This window comes from Schistocerca gregaria, chromosome 4 (genome assembly GCF_023897955.1).
Source record: "Schistocerca gregaria isolate iqSchGreg1 chromosome 4, iqSchGreg1.2, whole genome shotgun sequence".
In the NCBI taxonomy this organism is placed as follows: Eukaryota; Metazoa; Arthropoda; class Insecta; order Orthoptera; family Acrididae; genus Schistocerca; species Schistocerca gregaria.
In genome coordinates this window covers 300,352,684-300,375,567 of record NC_064923.1, presented here as the reverse complement: position 1 = coordinate 300,375,567, position 22,884 = coordinate 300,352,684, and the positions used below count along the sequence as shown (strand labels likewise).

General features: G+C 42.2%; 1 protein-coding gene across 1 annotated transcript in view; it reads right to left on the bottom strand.

The window, feature by feature from the left end:
• The window catches only part of LOC126365874 (carboxyl-terminal PDZ ligand of neuronal nitric oxide synthase protein), an 856,744-nt gene that overhangs the window by 246,046 nt on the left and 587,814 nt on the right, over nt 1-22,884 (bottom strand). Inside the window, exon 5 of the mRNA XM_050008564.1 lies at nt 9,390-9,498. Within this exon, the coding sequence (XP_049864521.1) occupies nt 9,390-9,498 (109 nt within the window). The remainder of the gene's footprint in view (nt 1-9,389; nt 9,499-22,884) is intronic.

The window sequence follows — 22,884 nt, the reverse complement described above, 5'->3', positions numbered from 1 at the left end:
TAAAGTATATTGAATTGAAAAGTGCGTACCAGCCGATGTCCTCTGGCCGTAATGGAGTAACAGTGACCATTATGTGTGGTGGCAGTGGTGGGGGTGGCGACTTCTGGCTCGAAAAACTTGAAGATGGTAATGAATCTGCTAATAGAAACACTTTTGAGAACTTATGACTTGACACGGGCGGACACAAGAATATTCTGCACTTTAGAAAAACCCAGGGAAAACATCAGATAGCTTTTAATTATTTTGTTTGAATGATAGAAATAACTGTTCGAAATCCACCCCAGTCACTTTCAGTCAGATTATTAGGTATCCTGTTAGTGGGGCAGAAGGGACCCCGTATGTGAATAATATTTGGGAGAGGAAAATTTTGGTCGCAAACAGAGAACTGGAGCTAACTTTAATTAATTTCTGTGACAAATTGACGAAAGTAGATAAATGAATAAATTGTAACCCTACTGCATAATTGAATATCTGTTCGTGTAAAAGAATAATGGCGATGACTTCTTCCACATGCACCGTATACGCACCAATAGCTGTTGCACAGGTGCACATTTGACACAATATTTCACATCCAGCACCAACATCGCATATGCAAACTTCGTTATTTCCAATTATGTCTATGTTGTCCAGGTGCCTTGTGCCCTGATTGGAATAAGTCGAAAATAGTTCCTTTTTTCCAACGAGTTATATTGTCACGGGTACTGTGTAGCATTAAACTTCCAAACATTGGAAACAACACCCGGATTGCTGAGATACTTTTTGTATAATTACTTTCATGCTGTTTAATGAAAATTTTGTTTGATTTCAACTTCGTTTCCTCCATCCATAAGGCATAAATAACAGGTATTTATTTCCTTGAAGCTAAATAGCTGTTAAAATAATAAATAAATAAATAGTGTGTGTTTATGTTTATGTAGGAGTGGTGGGGTGTTAACAAATTATGATCATCGGTGCCCTTCTCCTTGCTACCTACATACACCCACTTCTCTTGAATAACGAGAAGTTCTTTGGTTTATTTAGATAGTACCCTGTAAGTATTTCCTCACTAAAATGCTTAGTAAATATATTTAAAATTCTTAAGAAGTCTTTCTCACTTACCTGTAACTGTTTTATAACAGACACCAATATGATACCTTTCTTGAACAGCCAATTAAATATCGATTTTCTCTCTGAAAGCTTTCACTGATGGAGCTAGTAATATTGTTTTACGTAGTCGCTTATCGCTTCATCACAGTGGTATATCCTTAATTATTGGCGAAAGTAACTGCGAAGAATATATTGTGAGAATCGAAAATCTTACCGTAAATAATAGTCACAGGTATGTACGATATTCGACACGCCTCTAGTCTCGAGTCAAATTTTATATTAGTTCCGAACACTACAATCTGGAGTCGACCTGCTAAGCTCAGTGGCAATGTGTTCTCCTACCCTTCAACGGGCCCGGGTTCGAATCCCGGCCGGTTGGAGATTTTCTCCACTCGTGGACTGCGTGCTGTGTTGTCCTCATCACCCTCTCATCGTCACCCACACGCAAGTCGCCCGATGTAAGACTTGCAACTCGGCGGCCGAACTGCCCCGGATGGGGTCACCCGGCCATCAAAGCCACACGATCATTTCACTTACTACACGCTCACATTGAAACATGGAGGATGCGGAAACAGCACAACTGAGGAATCGTGTTTGGCGAAAGGTCATCAGGATTTACATCGATTCACTGAAATGAAGCAATGGAATTAATTCACTGGAACATGAAGACTGAAAGATATGCACATCGTAATCTCCCGAACAATTCCAGATGGTAGTACTCTCTGAAGATAAAGCATTGCCACTATTTCGCCGTCAAAATACGCCTACGTAGAAAAGATGAACAACCTATTTGACACAAATGAAAGATCGACGAAGAATGTTACTCCATTTCCCTCCCTCATTAAGTTAGCTGCGGATCAGAGGCATATAACTACACTGACGAGCCAAAACATTGTGACCACTGCCCTCCGCAATGTTGAAAGCCTCTTGGTGTTGTTTTGGGCACGTGACGCAATAAGGAAAGAATCTGAGCGGAAGGGAGACAAGTGGGCAATCATTACAGCGAAGATAAGGGTTTCAGATGCGGTCATCCACTGGTATAAGCGGTTTTGACAAAGGGCACACTGTTGTGGCGCTGCGGCCTGAAACAAGAATCTCTGAAATGGTGAAGCTGGTCGCCAGTTTTGCGTAGTACTGCTACAAGCACCTATTGAAAGGGGTCGCAGGCTGCTGGAATAACGCTTAGGCCGTATGGTACTGCTCGCCCACGTCCCATCACAGAACATGGAGGTCGGAAGATCCCCCACCGTGTAACCCATGAAAGGCAGCAGTCTGTGTACGATCTGATGACAGAGTACAAAGCTGGTGCAGGCACAAATATTTTGGAGCACACCGTTCAAAGGCCGTTGTTGATCATGGACGTCACATCACGCTACTCCTCCGTGTTCCCGTGATGACCCAACGACATCGTCGGTTACGATTGCAGTAGGCATAGCATCACTGACTTTTCACCGTGGATCAACAGAAACGTGTCGCCTGCGGAATGAATCCTATTTCTCGTTACACCAGATCGATGGTTGCGATCTTACACGTTGCCATCTAGACGAATGGCTGCACGAAACGCACCGCTCCACACGTGCAGGGCAGTGAGGGCAGAATTATGCTATGGAGTACATTGATTTCCAGCAGGATAAATTCCTGCCACACAAGGCCAGAAACGTGCTGCAATTATTTGAGGAACGTGATACTGAACTCACAATAACGTCTTAGCCAGCAAATGACGCTTATCAATAACAAATGGAACACTAATTGGACGCCACCTTCGTGCCCCAAACCACCATCCAATAATTTGCGGGAATTTAGTGACCTGATCGTAGACATCTATCTACATCTACATGGATACTCTGCAAATCACATTTAAGTGCCTGGGAAAGGGTTCATCGGACCACCTTCACAATTCTCTATTATTCCAATCTCGTATAGCGCGCGGAAAGAACGAACACCTATATCTTTCCGTACGAGCTCTGATTTCCCTTATTTTATCGTGGCGATCGTTTCTCCCTATGTAGGCCTGTGTCAACAAAATATTTTCGCATTCGGAGGAGAAAGCTGGTGATTGGAATTTCGTGAGAATATTCCGTCGCAACGAAAAACGCTTTTCTTTTAATAACGTCCAGTCTAAATCCTGTATCATTTCTGTGACACTCCCTTCCATATTTCGCGCTAATACAAGGCATGCCGTCCTTCTTTGAACTTCTTTGATGTACTCCGTCAGTCTGTCTGGCAAGGATCCCACACCACGCAGCAGTATTCTAAAACAGGACGGACGAGCGTTGTGTAGGCAGATCGATTACATTTCAAGCGGAATCGCTCATGTACTGTGTTTGAAGAGTAGACCAACACGCTGTTGTACAGGTGGGCATAATATTGTGGCTCATGGATGTATTTGGATCACAGATCTTTTCCTAGTTCTATGTGGAGAGGTCCTTTACAGATAGTCAGAATTCGCTGGTTTCACAATCACTGTTCGCAGCTTCTGCCAAGCAGTTCTGTGCTTGTTTTTTTCTTCTGGATGCTAAGTGTCATCCACAACTGATTTTTTGTCCAACCATGTAAATTCCATCTACGAGTGTTGCGCTGTTCTGTTGGCTACGTGATCTGTGACGTGTGCGTTTCGAATTTCGTTGTAATTTGTTACCTCACATATGCATGGCGTGTCAGGAAATGCATGATAATGAATTTACGCTCTGAAGTCAAGTCACTGACTAACCTTAACAATGGGTGCAATATTTTCAGCCGAAATATAGGTAAAAGTTATATATAGTCGTGTCCGAAAACGGATGATACATTAGGCAGAGCTTCGCAGTTGCTAAATATTTGTGGGAATTCTCCCCTTCTCTCTGTCCATTTTCTCCCGCTCTCCCCCCCCCCCCCCCCCCATCCACAATTCCCCCTGTATCTATTTCCTCGCCCGCGTTCGTCCATTTCGCCTTCTGCCCTTTCTCTCAACTTGAGATTTGTTTATTGTTATTGCCCATGAATCCTTGATTGGGAATGAAAGTCACTTAAAATGAATGAGTTAATCGAATACGGAGTATGGCAAATCTCCGTTGCTGCTGCATATGTGACGAGAGTAACTTTATTGACGTCATTTTGAAAGTTTTAATCTGTGACGGGTAGAATTACAAAGTTTCCGTAGATTCAGATTCCGTGGTAGTATTCTAATTATAAGCCGTTAAGCCATAAAAACAACTTCTTTGTTTTGTGGTAAAACCTTCTTCGAGGAAGAAATCAGAACAGTACATAGTTGCGTATACAATTTTTGTTAAAAAAAGAATATATATGGGAGAAAAAAATTTTTAATGCCTAAATGCCCAAATATTGTCGTTAAAACTGGCTGCGGGAAAAATGTGAAAACACATATTATGACAGCATGACATAGCACACTTTCTTTCGCGCAGTCTGTTTTAACAGAACACCTGTACATCATTATTCAGGACAGTTTCAGAATTTGGTTAGGTATTTTTTGAGATAGTTATTAACCTTAATAGAGCAAAGATTTATCGAGTTATTTGCAAAAACTTCACTTTTGTCATACACCGCGAATTTTAAGAGAATGTGGACCCCTACTACCTTCCGAACCCTCATTATTGCATCGGCGAAAATTATTAGGTAAATCGATCAAAAAGTTTTTGCTAGCAACGTTGCCCTGTAATGTCATATACATAAATATATTTACTTATGCTTTACATAGTAGTATAGATGACTGGTGAATACTACGGAAGCTCCACTATTCCTTTCCGCATGAATGTCATCTTCTTTCTCTTCAAAATCTTTGCTCTATTCCCACCATAGAAAAGAATTGACGAGGAATTTCAACAGACGAATCTGGTTCCGTGTACAAATTCGAACGCCGTAAAATCTGTTGAAACATAGCTTTTCTTCTCTTCGTTTTGAATGCAGCAATGGTACAAAACAGGCGGTAATTTGTGATACACCGTGCAGTTAGCAGAAAAATGTTGCACAGTCGCCAACCGGAGGAGTTATGTTATATTATTATTGTGCATTTGTATCTCTACTTCCCGGCTAATTCTCCTGCTCATCTTGAAAGAGGGAAAATACATGAACGAGACATTTTTTGCCCAGTCTGGATTGGTAAACACATCGATAGAATAGCTGTTTTCGGTACAAGTACAGTCACGGTGACTTGCAAAATACGCCGGTAGACACAGCCACATACGTATTTGCCAGCCGCTCGCCATTGAATGGGCGGCTCTCGTAACCAGTAAGTGCTGCCACTCAGCGGTGGCTGCGTGTACTACAAAAGCCGCCACCGCACATAGCCGTGAGAACACGCGGGCGCTCGGACAATAGTCAAGGAATGTGGTGGATTTACGAACATACCTTGATACAAGTTTAGAAAATTTACTCATTTATATGTTTGTCAGGTGCTGATAATCAATTTAGACCATGTCGCTTCCCATTTAGCAGGAAAAACGCAGCTACAAAAGAATTATATATATATATAAAACCAAAATTCAGTGGTTTCCAAATTTTTTTTCTTATAACCAAAGAACAATGCATAACTCGAGTAACGTCGTCTTGTACTAAATTAAATAATATTAAATTCCCGACAATTTTGATGCCAATGATTCGTTTTGTCCATTGCATCTTTTTGCAGTAAGCAGTTATGGAAATTACGTTAATCAACGCTGAATAAGATCGAGTTTTATCTCGTCTTCTGTTACATACGTAACAAAAATATTGCTGAAACACTGCTTCTTTCATTGGTGTAGTGGCTTTCCTCTACATTCTTTTTTTGTTTTCTTTTTGAAAATCTGTTGGAAAACATTGTTAAGCATAAAGTGGGCAGAGGAATATAAGTAGATTATATGTAGTCATTTTCTTTGTCGTTGTTGTTATGTTGTTACTGTTGCCGTCGTCGTCTTCCGTGCAAAAACTGGTTTGATCAGCTCTAAATAGTAGTCTATCCTGCACACGCATCATTATCTCCGAAAAGCTATCGCAACCCAGATCCACTGAACCTATTTACTGTATTCATTGCTTAGTGTCCCTGTACAATCTTTACCCCTACACTTCCTTCCATTATCACGTTTCAACAGAAACGTATTCATTAGTTAATGAAATAATAATTTCATTTAATTTGGCACCAAATCGCCATACTGGTTTGTTTCTTGGTCACTGGAATTAATCCTTCGGAATCTTTTTTTTACAAAGGATCTGAAATTGTTTGCTCAGTTTAGCAAATTCATTCGAATATGAAATTTATGATGTCACAAAAAAATTGCAACAAAACAGTAAAGGGGAAGGATAAGATAAGTGTTATGGCTTGTGACTAATTCACCGGGCGCGATTACATTCAAAAGCACTACTTTGCACAAGAGGCAAAAATCTACGGGACTAATTATGCGACACACGCTAATGGATGCGTAATGAAAGATATTTGAATTTTATAGCAGTCTACTATTAACACGCTGGGAGTGAGAGACAGTAATATATACAAAATCTGATTCCATAACAACATGCTTCTTCTCGCTGAACTTTAATTTTCATTTTGCGCTCAAGCAGACAAAATGGAAGTACACAACCGTCAGCCAGTCACATTAAATGCAGGTTAATTCTCACAATAAAGTAAAACAACACTTAGTGCTATATATTAAGAACAAATATCACCGTTAATTTACCTTAATTGACTCCGAAAATGAATTAAAATGATTCTATTACAACCTATGTTTTCACAGAGTTACAGTCTCACCATGTCAGTTTTCAACAAAATAGCTATTACGTTAAGACAAAATAGCTATTACATTAAAAAGTACGCAGCATTTGGTTAAAATGACACAAAAAGGTCCCTAGAAACAATTTCATTGGAAAAGTAAATATTAAAATAAGACGAGATTGGATTGTAATTGATTGATCCTCGAAGTATGGAGTAAAGATAAAATGGTGAAATCAAAACTGTGTAATCGTGATTCGCTTTGCGTAGAGTTTTGGATGTAATCAGGGCCCAGTGAATATGAGGACGACCCTGTATGTTGAGCATGAGATTTCTTATATTCAGTTCACAGATTCACACAAGGTGGAGGAAGAAATTAGGTATTAGCAGCATAGCATTTCAAGAAAATAATTTCAGTCATAAACTATTCAGCATTGGAAAGTTACAGGTCTTGAATGTTAATGGAATAATGAAAGGTGAGTAGTGTATGGTCTGGATACAAAACGAACATTGTGCTCCATAAGAAATTCATACAGCAGAGCTTTTATCTGATATTCGCTTTTCAAGAGTTGTATGTAAATAGTTGACAACCCTATTGGCAGTAAGCAATGTACGTTACCAAATTGTTAACTAAGCAGGTATTTAAAGAAGAAATAAAGTAGTGGTTTTCAATTAAGGCAGGCTGTAGGAGTGGTAGCAGCTTGAGAGTCACATGTTTCTTTCTTAGTTAGTTTATATGTGATGCAAATTGAATAGGACAGCAACGTTTTATAGAACTGAATTGTTTCCGCAGTTCTGAAACTTTCGTCTGTCACTGGCAGTCAAAGACGTGATTAATCTGGTTCCCATTTTGGATTGTGGTTGGTTGGTTGGTTTGGGGAAGGAGACCAGACAGCGAGGTCATCGGTCTCATCGGATTAGGGAAGGACGGGGAAGGAAGACGGCCGTGCCCTTTTGAAAGGAACCATCCCGGCATTTGCATGGAGAGATTTAGGGAAATCACGGAAAACCTAAATCAGGATGGCCGGACGCGGGATTGAACCGTCGTCCTCCCGAATGCGAGTCCAATGTCCCTGCGCCACCTCGCTCGGTTTTTGGATTGTGCATCATATTGGTACAGATACGTTCTCCAGTCTGCGCACGACGTAACTCTTATATAGTTTCCCACTTAATCTCAAGTTTTCTGACGGGTCACTTCAGGACACACAAAAGGAGAACATATAAGTTGTCAGCAACAGGTTTCGTGTCAAATTTGTTGAGCATTCAGAATCCTATTCTATGCCGTTACGAAACAGCCTGCTGACTTGAATAAGGTTAAATGAAACGCCCAGAAGGGCCGTAAAAAGCACACAAAAACGGCAGACTTTTGCTCTGGTGCTGACGAAACTTGATTTCCACTTAAACTTTGGTAATAAAGTAACAGACTGAATGAAAGCTACCTCTCGGAAATAATGTCTTGGCGAGTTCCGCAAACTCAGTTTATAGCTTTCCGGAAGCGGGAACTAATTTAAACGGCGCGGTGGCTAATTAATACTCGCACTGCTGTTTCCCTCCAACTTTGTAAAGAATATGCGCATTTAAAATCTTGAAGACGTGTGCTGATTAACTGTGCGAAATACAGAAGAACTGAAATATTTGTGAAACTGTCGTTGACATTATGAGTGACTAAGTCCGAAGATTTTGAAACAAGGTTCGCCTGACGACTCTGTCTAGTAAATTAATTAGCTGCGTTTTCTGAAAGACGGACAAAGTTTCTTTTTACGATGTAAAAAGTACTTTAGCAGTCAATGATAGAGTACATATGAAATACTAACTATGTTCGTGAAATATAAAGCCAAAACGAAGCATCGACAGAAGAAAATTACGAATATCTTCAAACATTACACTATACTATAATGTTACTTCAAGTCCCTTCACCGTAAAACATCAGTAAAAAACAATCTCAACAAAGCAAAGTAGTTCTGTCAGCTTAAGAAAACCTTTTTCCAACTAATATAGTTAAGTGGACATCGACAATTAGATTCGTAATCAATTTATTTCCAATAGACGGGATGGTTTAGAAGAAAAATTAGGAAAAGAAAACATACTCGAGAAATAACGGCATACAGCAGAAGAGACGCCTTTTGATGTGAAGTTATAGTCACTACAACAAAGAATGTGAAATGCTAACCTGTTTCATATAAACATTTTCTAAACGTTTATATTTCAGGCGTAATATAAGAACGATTTACGTGGTTACGGTACGAATGTGCACACAGTGATTGTTTTTCCCGCCTGAGAGATAAATTAAACAAGATAAAAACAATCATGGCACTGTGGGTATTTTGGAAAGACAGAAGTACCCCTCGTATGTTTCTAAATACCCTTTGAGATAATTTTTCATTTGTAGTAGATTTTTTGGAAAAAATTGGTTATACAACTCACTACCGTAAATGAATGTCAATTTATTCAGTATTCACTTCACAGTATGTTTGTTGTTGTGTTTAAATATACAGTGAATGGCTTTACCACAACCTCTGACGTTATATGACACTTCAGACCTTAATAATTTTGCACTGAAGTCTCCACTTCATACTCAGAGCTACGTTAAATGTCATCTGTGGTTAGTAAACAGATCAGTACTCACTTTCTTGTTGGACTTGAAGACATTGCACTTAAATACGTTGCTAGAACCCTCCCGAGCAATATAGCTGAAGATCTTGAGATCCTGCGAGTCGTGAGAGACGTAGAATATCCTGCAACAAAAAGAATAAATTTTGATCTCCCAGAATTGTCTATGGTTTGTGCTGAGAAAAAAAAGTGTAGAATAAGACATATTTTCAGCTGCATGTGCATAAAGGAAACAAGTGTAAGAGCATTCCCGATTAATACGCACGCTTCGAAAAAAATAAAAATAAGTTCACAGAAGGAAGGTTAGGACTTAACATCCCGTCGACGCCTACTTTGTCGTAAATGACTTAGGGATGGGAATTTGAAACGGCGTTCTTCGGAAGACTAGCCCAGTATCTTACTACTGCGCCACCTTACTCGGCAAATAACACGAAACGGTACTAAAAATTATCCTCTGGAATACTTTTGAAATCGACATTAACTATTTATTAGTATTAAAAAGCTGGAAAACATATAACATGTGACAATAGTGGAAAGTCTAATTCTATTACAGAAAGAGACGCTACATGCTTACAGACGTTTCTGCGTGAAACCAGCGTCATATCAGACGCAGCATTTGCTATGCATTGCTCGAGTTCATAATGCAATTAATCCTTCCACAATAAGCTATATATCTGGATTACTCATTTGGTGAAACAGAAAAAAACTGAAACAATACGTTTGCATTTCCTCCATGAATCCATTGCCGCTAAAATATAAGAGGTACAATGTTCAACCCCAGAGGACTGTGTATCTCTCTCAAAAGAGGGAAAAAAGTGTTTCAGTGAACCTGTGTAACAGTGAGCTTAAAGTCAGCAGTTTTGTGTCAAAGGGCCAAAGGCCATGCCACAGTGGAAACACCGGTTGCTTCTAGATTACCGAAATTAAAGCACTGTCGGGCTTGGCTAGTACTTGGATGGGTCACTTCCGGGTCTGCCTAGTACTGTTGGCAAATGGGAGGCCAACTGAAGAGCTACTTGATTGAGAAGTAGCGGCACCGACCACGGAAAATGACAGCGGCCGGGAGGGCGGTGTGCTGACCACATGACGCATCGGGTGACGCCTATGGGCTGAGGATGACACGGCGGCCGGTCGGTGCCGTTGGGCGTCAAGGCCTGTTCGGACGGTATTGATTTATCAACGGGAGACCGTACATCGTTCAGCTAGTGTTCCAACACAAGAAACACATGACATTTTTTTGTTGCAACAGCAAAATTAGATAAACTCGGGAATATCTGGAGCAATGCAGACAGTCTTTCTTCAAGCGCACTCAACAAGTAGGTACTGGAAATACACCATATACACTTGTGTGCCCTCTGGCAGGGTAGAAATCGCGCCCTGAGTGAAGTTCAAAAATGGCTCTGAGCACTATGGGACGTAACGTCTTAGGTCATCAGTCCCCTAGAACTTAGAAATACTTAAACCTAACTAACCTAAGGACCTAACTAACCTAAGGACATCACACACATCCATGCCCGAGGTAGGATTCGAACCTGCGACCGTAGCAGTCCCGCGGTTCCGGACTGTAGCGCCTAGAACCGCACGGCCACCACGGCCGGCAGTGAAGTTCCTGAGACACAATTGACGCGGATGGGATTCAGTTTACGTCCGGGACATCCTAAATATTACGCAAAAAAAAAGATCCTGTCAGACTGTATACCACCATCCTATTGCACTCAATCTTTGCTTAGCCTTCTACATCAAAATGTCTCACTCCTCTTTTAAACAGCCCCGAAAAAGACCGGCTGTTCAATACGAACGGAGCACGTGTTGCAACTTGACTGCTCAGGTGGCCTCCACCTCCATGAAGAGCCATCTCCGGCACTTGTCGGCGGCGGACACCTGGCGCGAGTGAGCTGGCGGGGGCGGTGGGGGTGGAGGCGTCGGCAGCGGCGGAGTCAAGTGGCACAGCCGCCCGCCGTCGGCCGTCAGGCGTCAGGCGCGCCACTCATTACGGCGCCGCCTTAATTAAACTGTTAACGAGCTCAGGCGGCCGTTCCTCGAGAGGGAGCCGGCCCCCCTCTGTCGCCAAAACAGCTGAGGGCATCCCGTCAACACTCAGGCGCGAGTTAAGCGTCGCAGATACGAATGAACCATTAAAGGTTCCAAACCTTCTTATGCTATAGCGACTAAAAGCACTTTTGGACGTATTTCAGCACAACATCTGCCTCAATAAAAGGTAAAGTTCGCCATGGATGCCAAGGAGGCCACTATCATGCACTTCTTAGGCTTCAGCAAATCTGAAACGTCCTCTTAGAAAAATTATTGAATTACTGTGCTGCTAAACCCCTTACGTTATTTGAACGTACTCAGACATTTCGCTCTTTACGTATTCTGATCAACACTAAACTGACACACATTATTTCTAGCGCAACGCACCCTGACTTTCAAAAATCCCTATAAAAGAATGGCCCTGACTAACAATAACCTATACCTTTCATGAATCACTTATCTCACAAAAATCTTCGTTACTCGAACTACTGCAATACAGCGTGCGCCACTACTACCAACTAAATACAAGATTCAAACTACTGAAGGCACTAACTACTGATAGGCATAGTTAGCAAATGAAAGATTTTGATAGAGAACAAACAATGTATTTACCTTAATAGTGTTCAAAAGTCATAAAATATATATCAGTCCATGATATCCAATATTACAAATTTACTCTTTCTGATGGACACACGTCCAGATCGTCCGCTCTCAAAACTCCGCCATCTCTCTCCCCACATCCACCACTGCTGGCGGCTCACCTCCAACTGCAGAACTCTACGCGCTTACAACAATGTCAACCAGCCACTGACTGCACACAGCACAGCCAGTGATTTTCATACAGAGCGTTACGTGGCGTTACCAACGTAAAAACCTGAACAGCCTACTTCATTGCCCCCATGTTCCCCACAAAAAATGTACAAATTGTTTTGGGCACTGGCCAATACATATTAGTTCATTTTTTTTACAATTACAATAACAAAGAAATCAAATGCACACACTTATTGATGCAATGTTGGTCAAAAGCTAAAATTTTCTCACAGTCCATAAAGACAGTCCTGATCGTTCATCACAGTAAAATAGCAGTGTTTTTGCTCAATGTCTGAGCAGTAAAAGAAAATGCACACGGAAGTAGTGTTGTCCTTCCAACAGAAAGATAATGCTCTTAACATGCAGACAGGTAATGGGCCACAACAGAGCAAACCCACAGCAGAGTCAGTCGAAGAGAGCGAAATGTCTGACTACGTTCAAATAACGTAAGGGGTTTACCAGCACAGTAATTGAATAATTTTTCTAAGGGGACGTTTCAAAACCTCTGACGTTTTACTTGCCAAACTTTTTTTGTTTTCTGAATCGTCAGTGTTTGATGCGGCCCGCCACGAATTCCTCTTCTGTGCCAACCTCTTCATCTCAGAGTAGCACTTGCACCCTGTGTCCTCATTTATGTGGTGCATGTATTCTAATCTTTGTCTTCCTTCACAATTTTTATCCTCTACAGCTCCCTCTAGTACCATGAAAGACATTCTCTGATGTCTTAACAGATGTACCATCTGCCTGTCTCTTCTGCTGTAGTACTTGTTTTCTTCGAGCTTTACTGTCCCTTCTAATACATATGAATAAAACAAATATCGCACTAGGCGAACATGGGATCACTCTATCGAACTGACACGTAAAATTACGCGCTAAAAATAATGTTGTCTGCAACCGGAAACAAATGACCCTTTCTGTCGACGCTGGACGTCGCATGAAACACGTGAAGTATTTGTTTGGGCTGACTCCACCTACGCACTCCAAACATGAAACTGCCAACATCTGCCGAAATACCAGAGAAAATGCTCCTAACGACTGTTAGGAGGGACACACGGTATATTTTAGTGTTAGACACAGTAAGAACTTCGCAGTCCTGCTAGCGTCATAGCCACGTCGTAACTTACGAGAACACGGCAAGTGCCATAGCCCGATTTCCCAGAAACTTCACTCAGTGGAAGGAGAGCCAAAATAAGTGAAGATGTCTCTTAGATTATCCATAGATAGAGGAGCGTTTATTAGAAAATAACCATGAAAGTTTTCAGAGTAATTTAGATCATCTCAGTGTGCAACAAGCACAGCTCAACTGGTGGCTCAGTGGCGAGCGTCGTATCTCCCACTTTCTTCTTCTGTGTTCGAAACCCGATTTTTTTGTTTCATTTTTTACTTATCTACCCTTGTTCGTAGAAATTTACTACACGAACTTTTCTGATATTTTATTTTAATGTTAACCTTCAGGATGATTTGCTGCATCTTCTTGCACGTTGCTGATCATAGAAACACTAATAACATAAAATTTCCGAACACCGCGAATACCGCGCGAAGGCAATGACATTACTTCGAATGAATCTTACTCAGGAAAGAAACGTCGTTGGAAAGCTCAAGGTCTTACACGTTGACATAATTTCGCGGCTAACCACACTTAAATGATCATTTTCCGAAAATTGGAGCTTGCAGTTGACAATGAATCAAGATACACTACAGGAATTTCACCGAAAACAGTTTCAAATAACTTTTCCATTTATTTATTTTTGTATTTTATTTTTAAATTCATTCGCCATACATACGATTAGTAAAGGAATAAGAACAGTGTTATTTCACTAAACACTGGTAAACACTCGTGTAGTCTTCTTCTGCAGACATTGGTAGATAAATGGAAAAACAGAAATGAAAATGATAATTTGGTTTAGAATGGTGGATGCGAAATTGCCCAACGCTAGCCGCTATGCAATAGCTTTGGTTGTAGTGTTTACTCGCTAAAAGACTTGTAATTACCTCGAAAAATTTGGCTGTCGTTTTCTCAAAAATGGTGGAATATCTACAGTTAAGATGAGACACGTGTTTGCTTATTGTGACCCTGCCGGCCGCGGCGGTCTCGCGGTTCTAGGCGCGCAGTCCGGAACCGTGCGACTGCTACGGTCGCAGGTTCGAATCCTGCCTCGGGCATGGATGTGTGTGATGTCCTTAGGTTAGTTAGGTTTAAGTAGTTCTAAGTTCTAGGGGACTAATGACCACAGCAGTTGAGTCCCATAGTGCTCAGAGCCGTTTGAACCATTTTTATTGTGACCCTCCTCCACTGAACGAAGTTTCAGGGAAATAGGCACTTGCTGTGGTCTCCTCCTTCGTTTGGTCTTTCTCTACCCTATCACGAAACCCAAACGACATCCCACTCTAGCCCTATTCTGCATTATCCACATCGTTCGGTTCCGTAGGTTAGCCTCGGCAGTGACGTCATTTTCAGTTCAGTAGCCGAAGTTACTATTCTGTACGCTATTGAGACCTGTTAACGATTGGCCCGCCTGCCGATTTTTCGTCCATTGCACCAAGAGGAGATGAGGTGCCGGTGAGGCTGTTCATTCGGTTCAGTGTGCTTCGATTGTGGAGACAATCTGTTACGTTCAAAATAATGAGTCATTACGTGATATTTAGTTTTGGATATAGTGATTACGTTTTACTGAAGAATCACAGAGACGCATCCAAGTGGAAAGTGGGTTCATAAAGTTGTAATGCATTCATTTCAGCCAAGAATCATACAAGTGGACATGGTGTGCGTGGTACCGTTAAGGAGAAGGCACGAACAACAAAGTGGGGAAGCAGCTCGAGGAAATGCGGTGCCATTCTCTTTGTCAATTTAATCTGGTGTAGGAGACGAGACCTTCTGAAATGCTCGAGAGCAGCTTTACGGCTATGTACAGACTGAGAAGGAAGAGAGGTCCGCAATTTGGTTGAGGAATTGGGCAGTACATGAGAGCTCATCAACGAGCTACAGTCATAGCTTTGCTCCTGACTAATCTTTTAATTTTCTTCCATCATTCCCCCTAAAATCTAATATAATGAAGACTTTCACTGTAAACACAGCTTTTTTTTGTCATCAGTCTACTGAATGGTTTGATGCGGCCCGCCAAGGATTCCTTTCCTGTGCTTACCTCTTCATCTCAGAGTAGCACTTGCAACCTACGTCCTCAATTATTTGCTGAATGTATTCCAATCTCTGTCTTCCTCTACAGTTCTTGCCCTCTACAGCTCCCTCTAGTACCATGGAAGTCATTCCCTCATGTCTTAGCAGATCTCCTATCATCCTGTCCCTTCTCCTTATCAGTGTTTTCCACATATTCCTTTCCTCTCCGATTCTGCGTAGAACATCCTCATTCCTTACCTTACCAGTCACCTAATTTTCAACATTCGTCTATAGCACCACATCTCAAATGCTTCGATTCTCTTCTGTTCCGGTTTTCCCACAGTCCATGTTTCACTACCTTATAATGCTGTGCACCAGACGTACGTCCTCAGAAATTTCTTCCAAATTAAGGCCGGTATTTGATATTAGTAGACTTCTCTTGGCCAGAAATGCCTTTTTTGCCATAGCCATAGCGAGTCTGCTTTTGATGTCTTCCTTGCTCCGTCCGTCATTGGTTATTTTACTGCCTAGGTAGCAGAATTCCTTAACTTCATTGACTTCGTGACCATCAATCCTGATGTAAATTTCTCACTGTTCTCATTTCTACTGCTTCTCATTACCTTCGTCTTTCTCCGATTTACTCTCAAACCATGCTGTGTACTCATTAGACTGTTCATTCCGTTCAGCAGATCATTTAATTCTTCTTCACTTTCACTCAGGATAGCAATGTCATCAGCGAATCGTATCATTGATATCCTTTCACCTTGTATTTTAATTCCACTCCTGAACCTTTCTTTTATTTCCATAATTGCTTCCTCGATGTACAGATTGAAGAGTAGGAGCGAAAGGCTACAGCCTTGTCTTACAACCTTCTTAATACGAGCACTTCGTTCTTGATCGTCCACTCGTATTATTCCCTCTTGGTTGTTGTACATATTGTATATGACCCGTCTCTCCCTATTGCTTACCCCTACTTTTTTCAGTATCTCGAACAGCTTGCACCATTTTATATTGTCGAACGCTTTTTCTAGGTCGACAAATTCTATGAACGTGTCTTGATTTTTCTTTAGCCTTGCTTCCATTATTAGCCGTAACGTCAGAATTGCCTCTCTCGTGCCTTTACTTTTCCTAAAGCCAAACTAATCGTCACCTAGCGCATTCTCAATTTTCTTTTCCATTCTTCTGTATATTATTCTTGTAAGCAGCTTCGATGTATGAGCTGTCAAGCTGATTGTGCGACAATTCTCGCACTTGTCAACTCTTGCCGTCTTCGGAATTGTGTGGATGATGCTTTTCCGAAAGTCAGATGGTATGTCTCCAGACTCATATATTCTACACACCAACGTGAATAGTCGTTTTGTTGCCACTTCCCCTAATGATTTTAGAAATTCTGATGGAATGTTATCTATCCCTTCTGCCTTATTTGACCGTAAGTCCTCCAAAGCTCTTTTAAATTCCGATTCTAATACTGGATCCCCTATCTCTTCTAAATCGACTCCTGTTTCTTCTTCTATCACATCAGACAAATCTTCACCCTCATAGCGGCTTTTAATCTATTCTTTCCACCTATCTGCTCTCTCCTCTGCATTTAACAGTGGAATTCCCGTTGCACTCTTAAGGTTACCACCGTTGCATTTAATGTCACCAATGGTTGTTTTGACTTTCCTGTATGTTGAGTCTGTCCTTCCGACAATCATATCTTTCTCGATGTCTTCACATTTTTCCTGCAGCCATTTCGTCTTAGCTCCCCTGCACTTCTTATTTATTTCATTCCTCAGCGACGTGTATATCTGTATTCCTAATTTTGCCGGAACATGTTTGTACTTCCTCCTTTCATCAATCAACTGAGGCATTTCTTCTGTTATCCATGGTTTCTTCGCAGCTACCTTGTTTGTACCTATGTTTTCCTTCCCAACTTCTGTGATGGCCCTTTTTAGAGATGTCCATTCCTCTTCAACTGTACTGCCTACTGCGCTATTCCTTATTGCTGTATCTATAGAGTTAGAGAACTTCAAACGTATCTCGTCATTCCTTAGAACTTCCGTATCGCACTTCTTTGCGTATTGATTCTTCCTGACTAACGTTTTGAACTTCAGCCTACTCTTCATCACTACTATATTGTGACCTGAGTCTATATCTGCTCCTGGGTACGCCTTACAATCCAGTACACAGCTTACGAAACAATAATGGGACTACCTGTCTGGTAGTTTGTCGGCTGGCTGCTTCGCGTGTCGGGCGCTGTGCAGGGTGCGGTGGGCAGTGCCGGATGCGCAGTCATCGGATAAGCATTCCCACGGCTGTGGTCACTTATCTTAGGCTGACATGAGGAGAGACGGCAGCACACCATGGGCCCACCTCGGTACCTCGGTAGCCATACTGACTCACTACCGAACCGTTTGTGGAATTGCACGAATGCTTGGTAACTCGGTAGTTAAGTGCAGTCACCTACCGAACCGATAGGCGAAGTGACCACACGACACAGAATAGGGTTGCTGGTCTCACTCGCTGCACGTGATCGTTCTTACTTATCGGTCTGGCCTGGCCACTACGCTGCACCTAGCCACGTATCACTCAATTAAACCTTCCACAGCATGGTCAACGTATGAACATAGCCTACGGCTCATAACGTCACAAAGCTTTGACTACGTTTCATCCATTGTGTGATTTAAGTAACCGTGAGCTGCTGTGTTAATTTCTTATTCATCGTCAAATCGGACTGAGTTACAAAACTGTTTAGTGGGTCATGAATTCGTTTGTAAACAAGCCATAATTTCACTTAAACAGGGTACTACCGCTGGTTGCCCGGTCACTTTCAGACAGTAGACTGATTACAATCGTAACTTTAATACCACTCTTATTTCCCTTGTTTCCACGCCTTTATTTAGTAGTTACAGCAAGAGCCGAATTTTTTGCTGCTACACAAAGAAAACAGAAATTCGTAAAAAGAGCAAAAGTACCACGGAGATTATATACTGCTGGCCAAACAAAATACAACACCCTGAAGGAAGCATCCAAATTAGGTGAAATTTGCAGCACGCATTTGCGGCGACGAGCTGTGCACGTGATTAGAATTTCAACACAGGCGAATGTCACGGGCGCCAGTACCACGACCTGCAAGCGCTGTATAAAGGGGGAACAGATGGCTGTGTCGATGTACAGCAATTGTTCTCTCGTGCCGTTGTTTTGCGTAAGCAGCTTCAGTATGCCTCGTAGAAGACGGCGAGCATCTTTCGAGCACGTTTCGGCGTTCGACCTAGGTAGGATAGATGCCTATTGGGGTTGCGGATTATCCTTCAGGGAAATCGGTAATCGTGTCTGACGAAAGCAAGCAGCTGTGATGCGGATCTGTAATGGCTCCATGCAGACGGACTGGCGGGACCTATTGCACCTACCTCGTTGCACATGGCAGTGATGGATCGATCTGCAACATCAAGAACCATATAACAACAAATTCGGTCTGTTGCGCAACAAGCAGTGTTCGTGCGTACCATTCGACCGCGTTTGTAGCGTAGTGGAAAGGCGTCCATTGCTGCGTTTACCACACAGTCAACGCCACAGGCGTTTGCGCCGGTAACGGAACGACGGACATGGGCACCGAATGGAATGACATTGTTTTTCGCGATAAATTTTACCGATTCTACCTGCACTACGACGAGGGTAAGACTAGAGTCTGGAGACACTGTATCGAGAGACTGTTTAGCTGTTGCCTTATGCATCATCGTACTGGTCCTGCACTCGGTATTGTGGTTCGGGGTGGTATTGGAGTTCATTCCCGTACCGCCTCTAGTACACATTTGCGGTACACTAACCAGACGCCGTTACATCTCTGTTGGAGCCTGTTCTCCGATACCTTCGGAGCTTACCGTGAGACATACTCCTTCAGGATAATGCACAACGACATGTTTCACGCAATGTTCAAGATTTCTTCGCCGCCCGTCGGATTCCATAGCTGCCTTGTCCCCCCCCCCCCCCCCCCCTCCCCGTTCTCCCGATCTCTCGCCTCTCGAAAATGGTCGATGATTGTGGAACGACTGGCACCCACTTCTACAGCAGGTCAGTTTTGGAAATATATGGAAGTAGCACGGACTGCTGTACTCCAACAGCATGTCCAGAGCCTCTTTGATTCAATGCCGAAGCGTTTAGCAGCAGTTATACGCTACGGCGGCAACACTCAGTAATGGTTCCACCATCTTCCTCACTTCACTTCACTACATTTTCAATCATGTGATCTTCGTACAACCTGTTATCTTCCAAATCAATTAGGCTATGATATCTCCGGTCGTTTTTGGTGTTGCATTTTGGATGGACACCGGTGTACTGGTAAGAGGAGCTTTAGTTGCTTACCATCGAGACACTATGTTGTAAAAAGTTAATATCGTAGGACTAATTTAAATGATAGTATGGTCATATACTTAAATGTGCTAGACAGATTCGGTAGCGTATCAATCCGTTAAATGTATACTCTGTTTGAGCAAATTTCTCCTACAAACAAGATTTATAGATAACAGTCTGAGTCATTACCTGCGGCTTATAGAGATCATAGTGGTTATTTTAAACTAGTTCAATACGAGACTGTAGTACTAGGACCTATGACACGGAGAATAGTTATCTGAATCAGTATTTTAATTTACTCAAGGGTGAATAAAGATCAAATCATTAGTACTGGAAAGTAAAAACGGAAGAATTTTGTCTGTACCAATATTTCATAGTGTTACAAATCGCCAATTTGCTGCAAATTCCTGTTTAGCCGTGAGACTTTAACTTTGGACATAGCCTTGTTCACAACTTGGGTCCATGGCTTCGTGGAGTGTGCGCCTCACTAGAACGCTACCATTAGCTCTTAACAACTGAAATCTGGGCTCGTGTGTCGAGTCTACGGTTCTCCAGTGGTCTAAGGTCCAACCGATACAGCCACGAGCCCAGGAGACGCACTGCACGCGGTGTCGTGCTGTTAGCAAAGGCACTCACCTTGGTCGTCTTGCTGCCGCAACCCACTAACGCCAGATCCCGCCACACTGTCTTAACGAACATGTTCAACGTACGTTTCACACTGATTTCTACGGTCGTTTCATGCAGTGTTCCTTGTCTGTCAGCATTGACATCCCTGTGCAAACACCGCTGCTCTCGGGTGTTAAGTGAAAGCCGTCGGCCACTGCGTTGACCGTGGTAATCTCGGCACACTCTTGACACGGTAGATCTCGGAATATCAAACCCCCCGCCCAGTGATTTCAGAAATGTAATGTCCCGTGGGTCTAACTCCATTCCGCGTTCAGAGTTTGTTAACTCCGTCCGGCGGCCATTGTCACTTTGGAAAGCTTTTCACTTAAATCACCTGAATACAAATGAAGGCTCCACCAATGCTCTGCCCTTTTATAGTTTGTATAAGTGGTACTACCACCGTCTGTATGTGCACATTGCTACCTTATAACTTTTGTCATCTCAGTGTAATGTTCATGAACATTTACAAACCGTGTCAATCAACAGTAGGCTTGAAGACCTTTGTTGATCTTTTATCTGCATGTTCTCGTATTATCTCGCCACTTTGTTTTGTACTGCATCCGAGTTGTTTGCCTTTTGGCTGGCTAAATGGACCTTAGACGCCGAAGGTCAAATAAATAACAAGTTATGAGACGGATGAGATTGATCTTATTTTGAACGTCTCGTGGTCAGCACGGTACTGCCTGAACCTCTCGATACGGACGATATGAAACCAGGTTACGCCACCGTCCAAGTCCTCAGTTGCCTCTGTCGCTACAGGATAGTTTCCGCAGACGCCACTTACTTCCACTCCCGGCTGCTGCCTCCAGCGTCCGAGTCCCGCGACATCGCAAGTTCTATCACGTAATTTGTAAAACGAGAAGAAAATGAGATTACGAAGAGGACCGCGAGCCGCAGAATTGGATTTCAGCCGCTCAGTTCTCTATTTGCCGTCCGGACCATGTTGGATGTTCTGTGGAGATGGACGACACACTGCCGACTGCAACAGTGCAGTAAATATCAGGTTAAATAGACATCGCCGCGTTAGGGTGTCTGGGCGTAATTCAGTAAACATGTTATTCTTTGTTAAATATTTACTTATACATGTGGTAATACGGGGATGTAAGTAGGGTTTCGAAAATTAGCTCCTTGAAAAATATGGTCTAACGGGAAAAACGCACAGCTGAAATAGGCAAAAGATTTTTTTGTTTCTTTTTCATACCACTAGACAGAGATTTAGGAACCAGGTTTTAAATTGTAAGACATTTCCAGTGGCAGATGTGGACTCTGACCACAATCTATTGGTTATGACCTGTAGATTAAAACTAAAGAAACTGCAGAAAGGTGGGAATTTAAGGAGATGGGACCTGGATAAACTAAAAGAACCAGAGGTTGTGCAGAGTTTCAGGGAGAGCATAAGAGAGCAATTGACAGGAATGGGGGAAAGAAATACGGTAAAAGAAGAATGGGTAGCTTTGAGGGATGAAGTAGTGAAGGCAGCAGAGGATCAAGTAGGTAAAAAGATGAAGGCCAGTACAAATCCTTGGGTAACAGAAGAAATATTGAATTTAATTGATGAAAGGAGAAAATATAAAAATGCAGTAAATGAAGCAGGCAAAAAGGAATACAGACGTCTCAAAAATGAGATCGACAGGAAGTGCAAAATGGCTAAGCAGGGATGGCTAGAGGACAAATGTAAGGACGTAGAGGCTTATCTCACTAGGGGTAAGATAGATACTGCCTACAGGAAAATTAAAGAGACCTTTGGAGATAAGAGAAACACTTGTATGAATATCAAGAGCTCAGATGGAAACTCAGTTCTAAGCAAAGAAGGGAAAGCAGAAAGGTGGAAGGAGTATATAGAGGGTCTATACAAGGGCGATGTACTTGAGGACAATATTATGGAAATGGTAGAGGATGTAGATGAAGATGAAATGGGAGATACGATACTGCGTGAAGAGTTTGACAGAGCACTGAAAGACCTCAGTCGAAACAAGGCCCCCGGAGTAGACAACATTCCATTGGAACTACTGACGGCCTTGGGAGAGCAAGGCCTGACAAAACTCTACCATCGGGTGAGCAAGATGTATGAGACAGGCGAAATACCCTCAGACTTCAAGAAGAATACAATAATTCCAATACCAAAGAAAGCAGGTGTTGACAGATGTGAAAATTACCGAACTATCAGTTTAATAAGTCACAGCTGCAAAATACTAACGCGAATTCTTTACAGACGAATGGAAAAACTAGTAGAAGCCGTCCTCGGGGAAGATCAGTTTGGATTCAGTAGGAATATTGGAACACGAGAGGCAATACTGACCCTACGACTTATCTTAGAAGCTAGATTAAGGAAAGGCAAACCTACGTTTCTAGCATTTGTAGACTTAGAGAAAGCTTTTGACAATGTTGATTGGAATACTCTTTTCAAATTCTGAAGGTAGCAGGGGTAAAATACAGGGAGCGAAAGGCTATTTACAATTTGTACAGAAACCAGATGGCAGTTATAAGGCTCGATGGACATGAAAGGGAAGCAGTGGTTGGGAAGGGAGTGAGACATGTTTGCAGTCTCTCCCCGATG